Below are 13963 nucleotides of genomic sequence, written 5' to 3' on the forward strand. Positions count from 1 at the left end.
CGAATGGCCGTCTGATATTTTACTTGTAAAATAGCGAACTTCCATAAATATCTTTATATTTATCACAAGCTTTCCTCTTTAATCACTCTATCTATTAAAGAAAACAAATTAAATGGAACGCAATTAAAGGGAACAAAGGGACATGTGGACAGAAAAAGCGACTTTGTTTTATACTATGTAGTGATATACGTCACCTAAGAGTTACGGGGTTGTCAATTCATCCCCTAAATTATTGAAACAAAACTGACGTTAGGTGCCCCTCATATTGGCTAAGGGACACCTAAATTTTAGGTGTTGTTGGTGAAAACGGGCATAAGGGCATTAAACAGCTACAATAAAAAAACGCCTAGAATTTCTAAAGTTCTAAAGATTAGAAATATTTCAGTTCCTTATCAGTTAAAGGCTCACTAAGTGCGACAAAGTTGTAATTTTTTTTCGCAGTTTTTTCTTACCTATAACGGTTTATGTAGCTGTTTATCCACGATTACGAACTTGTAAATATTTGTTCATAATTGCTCTTGATTGATGTCGATTTGGTAAAGCTGATGGCAATATTAGTTACTCATCACGGCCCTATGATATTAGCCATAACATTTTTCGTATAATCGGGTGCAATTTGAATTACGTGATAGTTGATACTAAGAGCCTGTTTCACCACTTCCTGATAAGTGCCGGATAGGGTATCCACAACTTTTCTGACAGATACTCCATACCCTATCTGTCAGATAAGTTGTGGATAGCCTATCTGACACTTATAAGGAAGTGGTAAAACAGGCCCTAAATATTTTAAAGGTTTATATACGACTTGGCATGGATAACAAGTTACTTACAGTTCTAGCCTTATTTGACATCAGCAGCGCATTTAACACTGTCGACCACGATGTATTGATTGGAATACTAAAGACATTAAATTTATCATCACCTGTAATCAATTTGTTCCGAAGTTACCTTGTGGGACGCCGACAGAGAGTAAAGCTTGGCAGCTCTTGTTCTGACTGGACTGATATCTCTGCCGGTGTTCCCCAGGGTGGTGTTTTGTCCCCCCTTTTATTCGCTCTTTTTATCAATAACATCACTAAAAATATTGTGTCGTCTTTCCATCTTTACGCTGACGACTTACAGATATATACTCAGTCGAAATTAAATAACCTTCATGTTACCCTGAATACCTTAAATAGGGATATTGAAATTATTTCTAATGGCCTTGAGCCACGGTCTACTTATCAATCCAAACAAGACACAGTTAATAGTTATTGGTAGTCCAGGCATGGTATCTAGGATTGACTGGGGTAGCCTACCACCGGTGGTCGTTGATGGTACGATTGTACCATTCAGTCAGACGATTAAGAGCCTTGGGGTTTTCCTCGATGAAACCTTGTCGCGGGGACAGCAAATTAAAGAACTTAGCAGGAAAGTATTTGCCACTTGTACTCCATTTCTCGACTCCGTTACGTTCTTCCCATACCAACCAAAATAAAGATAGCAGAGTCTCTGTTTTTATCCACTCTCGATTATGCTGATACTTGTTCCGTCAACCTGACTGAGGATCAGCTCAACAAATTAGAGCGGCTACAAAATCTTGCCATACGATTTATTTTCGGTCTTAGAAAATTCGATCATGTATCCGAATACCGAAGGAAACTCAAGTGGCTACCGATTCGTCGTCGTCGCGATGCTCGCATTTTGTCACTTGTATTCTCCATCATACATGATCCGTATCTGCCATGTTACTTGAAGGATAACTTCTCTTTTCGGCAAGCAGATAAAGAGTTACGTTCTGCACCTTTTAGACGTGCTTGTGCAACATACAAAGTACTATAACTCTTCTTTTGCTGCTACGGGAATAAGGCTGTGGAATTCATTACCTACCCATATAAGAATGGCGACTACACTGTATCGGTTCAAAATGCTCGTAAAAGAACATTTTTTATCTATTAGTAATTCATGCAATAGTTAGAATTTAAAAGTGATGATTAAATTGTAGTTTTTTAGTTCCAACTTCTGAACTTCTTTTTATTTATGTCCTATTTTTTTTAATCACCTTTTTATATAATATTATAATGTATGTATGTATTTGTGTATGTATTATTAAAAATATTAAATCCTTATCCAAGTAAATATTGCACATTCACCTAATATCAATGACATACTGTCCTTTGCCTGTGGTTGCCTGGAAGAAATTACTTATTAGTAATAAGGCCGCCATTGTGGTACACTGTAGTTATAAGTTGATAATTATTGTTGTGTTTTTTTTTTTACTTCTTAGTGTGTGCGCAATAAAGAATATTTATTATTATTTATATTTATTACTCTGTAGTTCCTGTTGTAGTCGTTTCCTAAAAAAATCCCAATGATCTCTACTTTTTCGCCTAATCTACCGAATCCACCTTAATTATAAAGCTCAATTATGCTTGACGTCTCATACTTCCTCATATTTCATTTATATATTTCATCTATTGTATAACTTAATAGACTCGTTGCCTCCGTTTCCAATTGGTTCTGTTATTGTCTGTGTGCTCATTACCCTGAAACCTTTCGTAACAATCGGTTTCCTACCAGTATCTATGTCGAGGAAAAACGTGCGAGAGTGAAAAATAATAAGGCATTGTAGCGACTAGTGAAGTACAGGCTGATCACTTGATCAAAAATGTCATACCTCGAATAAGAGAGCTCGTACACTTGAACATATTGAATTTAAAATATTACACATACTGCCGCACTCAGAGACGATTAATGATGATGAAAATCCAATTTAATGTAGAGTTTGACACATAATATACGAGGCTTATGTAAGAATCTTCATTTAATTAAGGTAAGGTATTAACTCATTGTAACTTGTATTCACTCATTCCGGAGTACGGAAGTAAAACTCCATACGGAATTAGTAAGAGGCTTCTGTATTAATTTTTATTATATTTAAACGTATATCCACACTGTTAGACCCAATTTCACCAACCTCTGTTTGTTAAATCCTAACAAGGCATTATTTAACGGACCTTGGAAAATTAAACAGACTGTTAAAATACTTATGTCCCACAGTAAAAATTTAACAGCGGATTAGTAAATGCAATGTTAAGTGAACAACGAGTGAACAACTATCAATTCGTTCATTCTTGTTATAAGGCGACGAAATTGCAATGTACAAGATTAATACGACATGTTTGCTGCAATGTGTCACTTTCTTCCTTATTAGTATAATAGTAGATAATGCGACCAAATTAAAATATCACTGATCGCATACATTTGTTATGCTATAATAGTTCTTCATAATTTACCAGGTTAATAATTATTATCTGTCAAAGCTGAAAACATGAATCATAATACAAACTTTTATTTACATATTTCGTTTTGGTAATTTTGATACAAGTTAGTATATTTTCAATGTCAAGGAAAATCCGAGGGCTGAATTTTTGACAAAGTGAAAATAAATAATTATTCATAACTATGAAAATAATTAATTATAAGGACGTAGCGGAAACATGGCGGAAAGACTCAAAAGTCAAAACAGATTCTTTTATTGATATTGCATATTATTGTCTTTGAAAGTTGTTATTTTGACTCATATAACAGCCTGTTAAATATTTAACGGACCTCCACAGCAGGAATTAAATTCAACACCGTGTTAGGTGATTTAGACCCAATTTCACCAACCTCTGTTTGTTAAATCCTAACAAGGCATTACTTAACGGACCTTGGAAAATTAAACAGACTGTTAACATATTTATGTCCCACAGTAAAAATGTAACAGCGGATTAGTAAATGCAATGTTAAGAGGAGTCCACACCGCCCTTTTTTCCATACAAACGTTGTCCCCTGTTTCCTCCCTGGATAATGCTAGTAGAGTTATAATTTTTTTCCTGAATATCTACGACCACTAATACAATGTCCCTATGTTTTCTTTTTTTTCATAATTTAATTATTAAATAAGATATGAACGTTCAAAAACCCAAAAAAATGGCCAGATTTTCCGCTGTGTTCAAACGTCCAGAAAACAGATTTGGCTAGATTATACAAAAAAAAGCAAAACATAGGAACACAGCTCAAGCCTTTTTTTAATCTTTAATGAAAAAAGTACTTAAATCGGTAAAGTTTTGGAGAAGGAATCAGGGGACAACGAATTGTTGATTTTCTGGATTTTCTGCAGTTGTCTCTATCGCGTTCTGCGGTATAGGCTTGAGGTAAGGGAGACAGCTATAGATATTACACGTGCTTTTTTTTCATTTCTCTAGCCCCTGGTGTATCCTCTTAAGTGAACAACGAATGAACAACTATCAATTCGTTCATTCTTGTTATAAGGCGACGAAATTGCAATGTACAAGATTAATACGACATGTTTGCTGCAATGTGTCACTTTCTTCCATGGTAGTATAATAGTAGATAATGCGACCAAATTAAAATATCACTGATCGCATACATTTGTTACGCTATAATAGTTCTTCTTAATTTACTAGGTTAATAATTATTATCTGTCAAAGCTGAAAACATGAATCATAATACAAACTTTTATTTACATATTTCGGTTTGGTAATTTTGATACAAGTTAGTATATTTGCAATGTCAAGGAAAATCCGAAGGCTGAATTTTTGGCAAAGTGAAAATAAATAATTATTCATAACTATGAAAATAATTAATAATAAGGACGTAGCGGAAACATGGCGGAAAAACTCAAAAGTCAAAACAGATTCTTTTATTGATATTGCATGTTATTGTCTTTGAAAGTTGTTATTTTGACTCATATAACAGCCTGTTAAATATTTAACGGACCTCCATAGCAGGAATTAAATTTAACGCCGTGTTAGGTAATTTAACGTGACATTAGGGCATGGTGGAACGCTCGATAGCTCTAACAGGCCATTAACTGATTTAACAAGCCATTATTTATTTAACATTGCTTGATGAAACTGGGTCTTAACATGACATTAGGGCATGGTGGAACGCTCGATAGCTCTAACAGGTCATTAACTGATTTAACAAGCCATTATTTATTTAACATTGCTTAATGAAACTGGGTCTTAGTATCATAAAGTTAACTATACCTAGCGGAATAGAGAAACAAAGGCCTGAGCAAGAGAGATGTCACTATCAGTAACACTGCGTGGTAAAAAGAGACGTGTGATACATGACAGCAGCACTCTTTTTTTGACGTCCAGTCGGCACGTGCCGCACGTTGACAATTTAATCTCACAGAATTCATGTTCAATCATGCTTGTGTAAGTGTATACGTACACATATTTTTCACACAGATGAAAATCAATTTCGGTATTGTTTGACAGCTCGAGTTTGTTGCTCTATTCCGCTAGGTATATTAACTTTATGGTTAGTGTACAAAATGTTGTACTTAAGATATACTTTCATCCTGTCTGTCAAGCGACTTTTCTAAACTATCAGAAATGAACGAAACATTGGGGAACTGTAACGTCTGTTTAAACAGTTTGGATCCTTTTGTTAAAAAAAAATATATCCACAGCCGAACATATAACCCCCTCCTTTTTGGAAGACGGTTAAAAACGAAAATGTATTTTAAATGTTTCATATGAAAATTTTGCTTCCGATCCTTTTAAGTTCATTCTTGTGTCACAAACAAAATTTAAGCACATTTTGTTGAATGGTTTTTAATTGTGAACTTGACAATGACTATAACAATATTTATATATATTATGCTTACCTTTATCGTTTACCTTATTTTTTTATCTTCTAAGCCTAATTAAAACGAAGAATCAAAGGAAAATTGACCTTCGCTACTCTTCCTACCTTTTGTTACATCAATGTCGCACAGTGAATCAGCTCTTAAGGTCTTATAACTGAGCTAGAACAATATCTAGATTCTAGTACCTACTTTCGTGACCACTAAGTACCTATTACATAGTGCTATTAATAATTAATTACTTTGACACCGTTTATAAACTTCGCATTAAAGTTAACATTTCATTGTAGAGATTCTAATCGCCATACATTTTTTCTTATCTATATATATATATATATATATATATATATATATATATATATATATATATATATATATATATGTCGTAGGATGATTTGATAAATCGAATTTTCGCGAAAATTCTAGGGATTTCGCGAAAACACGGATTTATCAAATCATCCTACGACATATATAAAACTCCAAGGTGACTGACTGATTGACATAGTGATCTATCAACGCACAGCCCAAACTGGACGGATCGGGCTGAAATTTGGCATGCAGGTAGATGTTATAACGAAGGCATCCGCTAAGAAAGGATTTTGATAAATTCCATCCCCAAGGAGTTCAAATAGGGGATGAAAGTTTGTATACAATAATACTTCTTAACGCGAGCGACGCCGCGGGCAAAAGCTCGTAATATTATATTTAAGTATGGAGTAACGCATCGTAAGTACAAAACTCAATAAAGCCTAACATACTATAAGTAAGAAAAGGTCTAAATCTAAAAGACAATCAAGAAAATTCACATGAGAAACTCCCTAAGTACGCAAAGAATGTTCCTACATAACCATAAGGGAGATAAAATTAAATTCTTCTATGAAATGTCCTCGCAAATCTGTCATTAGGCGTGAGAACGGTAAGGCCGGAGCAGACGGGCTACTAGTATCAGCGACATGTTACTGCTGCTTGCTGTGAGTTGCTGCACGTGTATGGCAAAATTACCAAGATTAAAATAGTTATTATTTTGCTAGGTTTGCGGCATGGAAATTAATGAGTTATTTCCAGGACGTAAAATAAGAAAAATAATAATTTGACAGTAATCAATTAGAGACAGCAGCTTATTACCACGGCGACCGAATCACGAAATCCGTAACGAAAATAAACCTAACACAGTAACACCGTCCACTCCATCCAGACTTCGGCGCGTCGTTTGTGAGCGTGTGACTAGACGTATGCGAATTTTAGCTGCTAAAAAGCTGTAACTTAATATCTTTACCGCGACAGACCCCGAGTGCCACGCGTATTTTTATTTTTTAACTTGCAGGTCGTCTGCACCGAACCATAAAACTGTAATCAGTCAACGATACAATTCCAAACTAGTAGGCCTACTACGAAACCGTTTTGAGACTCAAACAATCGGACGAGAATGCCGCGTCCTGCTCTAACAATGTCATATCAAGTTTGTTAAAGTAGGACGCGGCATTCTCGTCCGATTGTTTGAGTCTCAAATGAATGAATGAATGAATGAATATACTTTATTGCGCACATCACAGTTACAAACACACACATAAAATAAAGAACATAATAAAATGAAGAGAGTGCACAAAGGCGGCCTTATTACAAAATTGCAATCTCTTCCAGGCAACCTTTGGAAGAAAGGAACAAATTGCTGGAAAGAGGGTGTTGTGCTAAAAGTATTTAACTATAGGTAATAAGAATAAAAATAATAATGGTGATTATAGTAAAAAATATATATATATAAATACCTATAAATACTATCCTAATAAATAGATAAGTACATAATAGATAATATACAATACTATACATACAAAGTATAATAAAATAACTATTTTATAATAATTATAATATTAGAAAATAATTAATATAATATAGTATACTTAATACACATATATATATAATTAAAGTAACATATTACATAACACATGAAATTATAATGTACAGTTCCAAATTAATTAATGTCGTAATATAAATTACGAACACTTATTGAGGTAATATTCTTTAAGGGAGGACTTGAATGTTCCTAATGTTTTTGAGAGTCTTAATCTTGCAGGGACAAAAATCAAAACTGTAGGCCTGCTACGAAACTGCTTTGAGACTCAAACAATCGGACGAGAATGCCGCGTCCTGCTCTAACAACGTCATTTCACGTTTGTTAGAGCAGGACGCGGCATTCTCGTCCGATTTTTTGAGTCTCAAAACAGTTTCATGGTACATGGCCTGCTTTGAGACTCAAACAATCGGACGAGAATGCCGCGTCCTGCTCTAACAACGTCTATTCACGTTTGTTAAAGTAGGACGCGGCATTCTCGTCCGATTGAGTCTCAAAACTGTTTCGTGGTACAGCCCTAGATTCAGCACCACATAAGTGACCTCGAAACACCAGCGTAATTGTCTTTCCACGTGGCCTTCGTTATGAGAGTGAAAGTATTATCACGATGGCTAAAGCCTTAATTACATTAGTTCGCTACTGACACAACTGCCTAAAGTAGAGCAGCTGGTTGATACATTATAAGGTCAATTATTAGTAAATGACCTCTAATGATTATGAAATTAGAAGTATGCCTTACCACTTAGCGTATTTAAGTAGCAACATAAAATGTATAAAGAGAAAAGATAGTTTAAGGCTAGGTTATTCCAAATTCACGTTTCTAGAATGAGTAATTTTTATAGAAAGCGTCATTAAAAAAAAAACTGAAAAATATATACATGTATAGATACATCTTTTAACTAGTGACTTTTATGGTTAGAAACACAATACAGATAATTTTACTCGATAAAAAAAAACCAAAACAACCTCGATTTTAAAAACATTTTGAGTTTTATAGGACTTACAGGGACTCAATCAAAAAATAATTTCGATAGTTCGATTACTATTAAAATTTTACAGGGAAATGTACGGATACATGTTTAGTTATACTATTTTGTATCTAAGTGAAAAGGTTTTTTCTCCTATTTCGCCCTATCATGGACGCGGCGAGCGTCGTAACCGCCACTGTACAAGGCGCGCTGATATGAATGTTATTTTAATGTCATTTACGTCGATATTCGCACTGACAGACATCGACCTGCTAATTTAGGAATAACCTCCCCTTAACTGTGTTTGTACAAACGCTACTAGATGGTTTTTGATAGAATTCGACACATTGCAAAGTAGACCACATGAAAGAACATTATTTTACAGTATTACTATAAACATAAACGCAATGTATTTAAAATTTAAAGTGCTAGAACAATGAGGCTAAAATCATGTAAAATATAGAGCTATACCTCTGCGACGACCTCTGTGGCTCAGTGGTGAGCGCGTTGGTAGCTCAAGCCGGGGGTCGCGGGTTCGAATCCCGCCGACGGAACAAAAAGTTTTCAATGTTCCCGGGTCTGGATGTGTATTAAATATGTGTATGATATAATAAAAATCTTAAATATATGTATAGTATAAAAGTATTAAATATATTTCCGTTGTCTGGTACCTGTAACACAAGTCCTTTAGGTACTTAGCACGGGGCCAGACTGACGTGGTGTGAAGCGTCCATAGATATTATTATTATTATTATTATTATATTATAGAAATCTTTAAGACGAGATTATGTACTGCCGAAAACATTTAATATACCACAGACTCTATTTCTTGGCAATGAGCTCTAAAATACACTATAGACTTGTCTGTGACTCTACAATTGCAGTCAAATTCCTTTCAATCGTAAATGTAAACAAACGCTTGCATAACTGAATTTATTACCGGCCTGGATTATGTACGCTTAATCTAGCCTACAATTTCGCCTCAAGTTGATTCCAAATTGAATTACGTCGTATCATCATTACTCGACATCATCATCTACCATAAATGATGATTAATTTGGCTGATGTGAAAAAGCAGCGCAATTTACATTTTACACTTATGAATGTATTGTGTGCAGGGAGGGTGTTACAAGATAAATTACTTATATGTAGTTCCAAAATTATAGTCCTTTTTAAACTTAAATAATAGAAGTATGTCGGGCCACGTCAAGCCTGGCAGGGCTTATTGAAATGCAAATCTAGGTCTTAACCTTATACATATTAACAAACCTAAGCACATAATATTTTATAGCCAAGATATATTTTGATTTAGTTAAGCAACCAGAACAAATACCTAGTAATTAAAATACTAGAGTTTTAGAGCAATCTAGATAGTATACATGCGAGAACTTATAACAAACACCTGAACGAACCTCTCTCGAACAAAATGTTTTTAATGTTCCTTGGTCATGGATGTGTAATAAATAGTGTGTGATATAAGATCTTGTATAAAAGTATAAAATATTGTAAATGTCCGTTGTCTGGTGCCCGTAACACTAATCCTTCAGGTACTTAGCATGGGGTCAGACTGACGTGGTGTGAAGCGTCCATAGTTAAATATTATAATGTTATAATATCTATCTTTGGACGCTTTAATAACACCAATAATTCAGGAGCGTAGCTAGACGTGGGCGGAGTCGGGAGGTCCATCCTATTTGGTGTATGGCACGAACTTTTCATAAAAATATAAATCAAATAATTATATTTAAGTCCACAAATCTAACAAAAATCAATCATCAGTTTATTTGCACAAATTGAAAATGTTGCTTAGTATTACGTAGAGTACGAACCTATCTAGTATCTAGTATCAAATTGACCTATATATTTCCGTGCGTGTTACATCTATAATATAAAAATGAGTCGCTGAATGTGTTGCTAAGCGCAAAACTCGAGAACGGTTGGACCGATTTCGCTAATTCTTTTTTTTTAAATATTCCTTGAAGTACGAGGATGGTTCTTACGGAGAGTAAAATTCTAAAAAAAAAATTTAAATTTCCTGAAAAAGTCTAAAAACAACACTTTTCTATACTCCCATACAAAAGATTTGTGATAATACTTAAAAGTCAAATATATAAAAATGGATTTTCAATTATGTTAGTAACGCTAAAACTCAAAAACGGCTGAACGGGTTGGGCTAATTTTAGTTTTAAAATATTCGTAGAAGTCCAGGGAAGGTTTTAAAGTGACACGAAGTTCACCGGGACAGCTAGTATTTATATAAATCCAGTTAAAGTCTTAAAATATTCATATACGTCTTGTTGGTACTCTCAACTCCGACGCACCAAAATTCTTTTATCGCATGGTAACCGTACATTTTTCTGGGATGAAAAGTTACCTATGTCCTTTCCTGGGACTCAGAGTATCTCCATACAAAATTTCAGCAAAATCGGTTCAGCGGGAGGTAACAGACAGACAGACAAACCTTCGCATTAATAATATTATAATTATTTATAGTACCTATGGATGATAATTATTTTATTTATTTAGAACAATTAAGTCTCAAGTTAATCTGCCCTTATTCTTAATTAACCCATTGTTAAGTTACTAATTAGGCAAGTTGCAACAGAGATGTTAACTTGTTGAGATAAGAGAAACCCCGCGAGCCATGATCTTCTGGCCCGTTAGCCAAGACGTTTTCTTTATGGCTTCTTTACAGAATCGCCGATCAAAAAGTATGGAATTGACTGTGTTTTACACTGATAACTGACTGCAAACTTAGCACAGGACATAATTAGTACTATAATCAAGGCATTGACAAAACTTTTTAAATACGAAATGAGCACCGGAGCACGAAAAATTAATATTGAAGGTTGTATAAATATTGAGTACCGTGCCTAACTGATTAAATAGGGATATATTAGGGACGAAATTTAAAACTTTGAATCGCCGACAGCAAATCGATGCACTTGCAATGACTTTGAAACCTAATTGATCGAAAAGTAGAAAAAAAGAGTTGAGTATTTTATTTTTCGCGATATTGTGTAGATTTACAGATCAGAAGCGTTTAAACTTTAAAGTGTTTATACAGTTATAATTAAGTATACATTTTTTTGTTAATTGATACTTAAATGAACAATTAATGGAATTGGGTAATTTTGATAGGCCATTTCTATGCCATCTATACCGTCGACACGTCATAACCGCAGCAATAAAAATATGATTGATCAATCCATTACAATCATTGCTTTTATTTTTCCCGTAGTCGTAATTTATTTTAATAGTGTCCATACTAATATTATAATGACAAAAATGTGTTTGTCTGTCTTGCCAACACGCCTAAGCCGCTAAACCGAATTTGCTATAGTCTCGTATGGAGATACTTTGAGCAGGACTTTCCCAGGGGAAAGGACAAAGGATACTTTTATCCCGGAAATGTACGGTACCCGCGCGATAAACAGAATTGCGGGCTTCATCTAGTCAATACATAATATTATTACGTGAATAAATAGTTTGTGTCACATTTCAACGACAATTTTTTTTTATGAAATAAGGGGGCAAACGAACAAACGGGTCACCTGATGGAAAGTAACTTCCGTCGCTAATGGACACTCGCAGCATCAGAAGAGCAGCTGCAGATGCGATGCCGGCCTTTCAAGAGGGAATAGGGTAATAGGGTAGGGGAGGGTAGGTAAGGGAATAGGGTAGGGGATTGAACCTCCAGTAAACCCACTCACTCCGCGAAACACAGCGCAAGCGCTGTTTCACGTCGGTTTTCTGTGATCCCGTGATATTTCTCCGGTCGAGCCGGCCCATTCGTGCCGAAGCATGGCTCTCCCACGTTAAATATTAAAAAATAATTGTGCGAGCCGTACAACATTTTGGCATCGTTAAAGTTTTACAAATAATAATCTTCCTTAATTTCTTACTTGATAATTTATACCGATTAAGTTGTTTTAACGGTAATTTTAACCACCTCTAAAGCCTATTATCTGATAACTCAGTTCTTAACAAAACATAATAATTAAACAATGTGTTTCTCACAATATGATTTCACTTATCACAATCGAAAGTGTACTACAGCTGTACCTGCTACTACCACGAAGAGATGTTAACATGCAAAATGTACATATTCGTGCTTTTATATAATATACTAGGTTATGTATTTGAATTTTAAATTATATTTTTAAGGCATTTTCTTGCAATACACGAGTGCATACTTATTATCCACTAAGCTTGACGTAACTATGTTAAACAGCTTTTTGATATGCAAACATTTTTTGGGAAAATTGGTTGGTAATTTTAAGTATTTGGTCGTAATAATGATTAAATTTATGTACGTTTTTGGTTATCATATTTAATACTTTTACCGTAAAAACCGCACCGTGCCTCATCTGAAACTCGGGAATACGGAAAATTTTACGATTTCCGGATTAAAAAACAAATAATCATATTCCAGGATGTAAACTCTAAAAGTACCTAAATCCAATTTTTACTTCATTTCAATTTTACATAAATCTAATAAATAATAATATTTTACTGTGATTTTACTCATATTTTAAAGAAGAAAGATTTGCTCTCAAAATTCGGCTTATAGTTAGCTATACCTAGTTGACCAATTTTGATGGAGCATTACGGGTCAAATGTCAATAGAGCAAACCACGGATATATACGAACTTTAGATTACTTTTTCACGATACAATACAAATTTTTCACTGTCGATTCTAAAAACTGCCTACTCCCTATAAGAGAAGACTAAATATTGCACCAAACGACTCGGGTAGAACCAAGCGTTGACAGGAATTTGCTCATCCAGTATACCTAAGTGACGGGAGTAATGAAAAATTCCACGTCGTTACATTGAGGAAATTCCCACTTCGTAATTTAATTATGATAAACATTAGAAACATTTAAAGCAACACAAAAATACGTTATTAAACTTTTAAAAATAGCTATAAGTAATATGTAAAAAATTATATCAATGACAACATTTTAAGAGTTGTTTATTTATTTAATATTAAATATGAAAAAAAAAAGTTTTTTTTTTTTATAATTTATGTATATTTTTTATATAATTTATATGTATTTTTTTATAATAATAAATAAAATGATTGAAGGTATGATTATATTATTACTTATTTAATTCTCCTCTCTCTTATAAAAATCGGAAGTTAAAAAGCCCGGTACGTTTTTTCTAAATTAAAAACATACAATATAATATTGATTGATATAATATTCAACCTAGATAAATAAACACAAAAATTCTCAGATTTTTATATAACAATAGACATTAAGTACTCACCATTTTAATAGCTAGATTTTATTCCAAAACATAAATAACCACCGCAACGTCAAACTTGTGCTCACAATTGCGTTGTCGTTAGTGACACAATTTTCGTGCGCCCGCGCACCACTCAAACTAAGTTAAGGAAAGGCCACACCATTACTTAAATGTCATGCCGACGGGGATATTTTTACATTATCATTTCCTTCGTTAAAAAAATCGCAAAAAAGGGTTATATTTGA

The 13963-nt window shown here is 34.1% G+C and overlaps 1 protein-coding gene across 1 annotated transcript in view; it reads right to left on the reverse strand.

Moving 5' to 3' along the window:
- LOC121725286 (peroxidase-like) overlaps positions 1-13775 on the reverse strand; it is a 123308-nt gene extending 109533 nt beyond the window's left edge. Inside the window, exon 1 of the mRNA XM_042112178.1 lies at positions 13740-13775. Coding sequence (XP_041968112.1) covers positions 13740-13742 — 3 coding nt within the window. The 5' untranslated portion in view covers positions 13743-13775. The remainder of the gene's footprint in view (positions 1-13739) is intronic.
- Between the last annotated feature and the right edge of the window lie 188 nt (positions 13776-13963).

This window comes from Aricia agestis, chromosome 3 (genome assembly GCF_905147365.1).
Source record: "Aricia agestis chromosome 3, ilAriAges1.1, whole genome shotgun sequence".
NCBI classification, from domain to species: domain Eukaryota; kingdom Metazoa; phylum Arthropoda; class Insecta; order Lepidoptera; family Lycaenidae; genus Aricia; species Aricia agestis.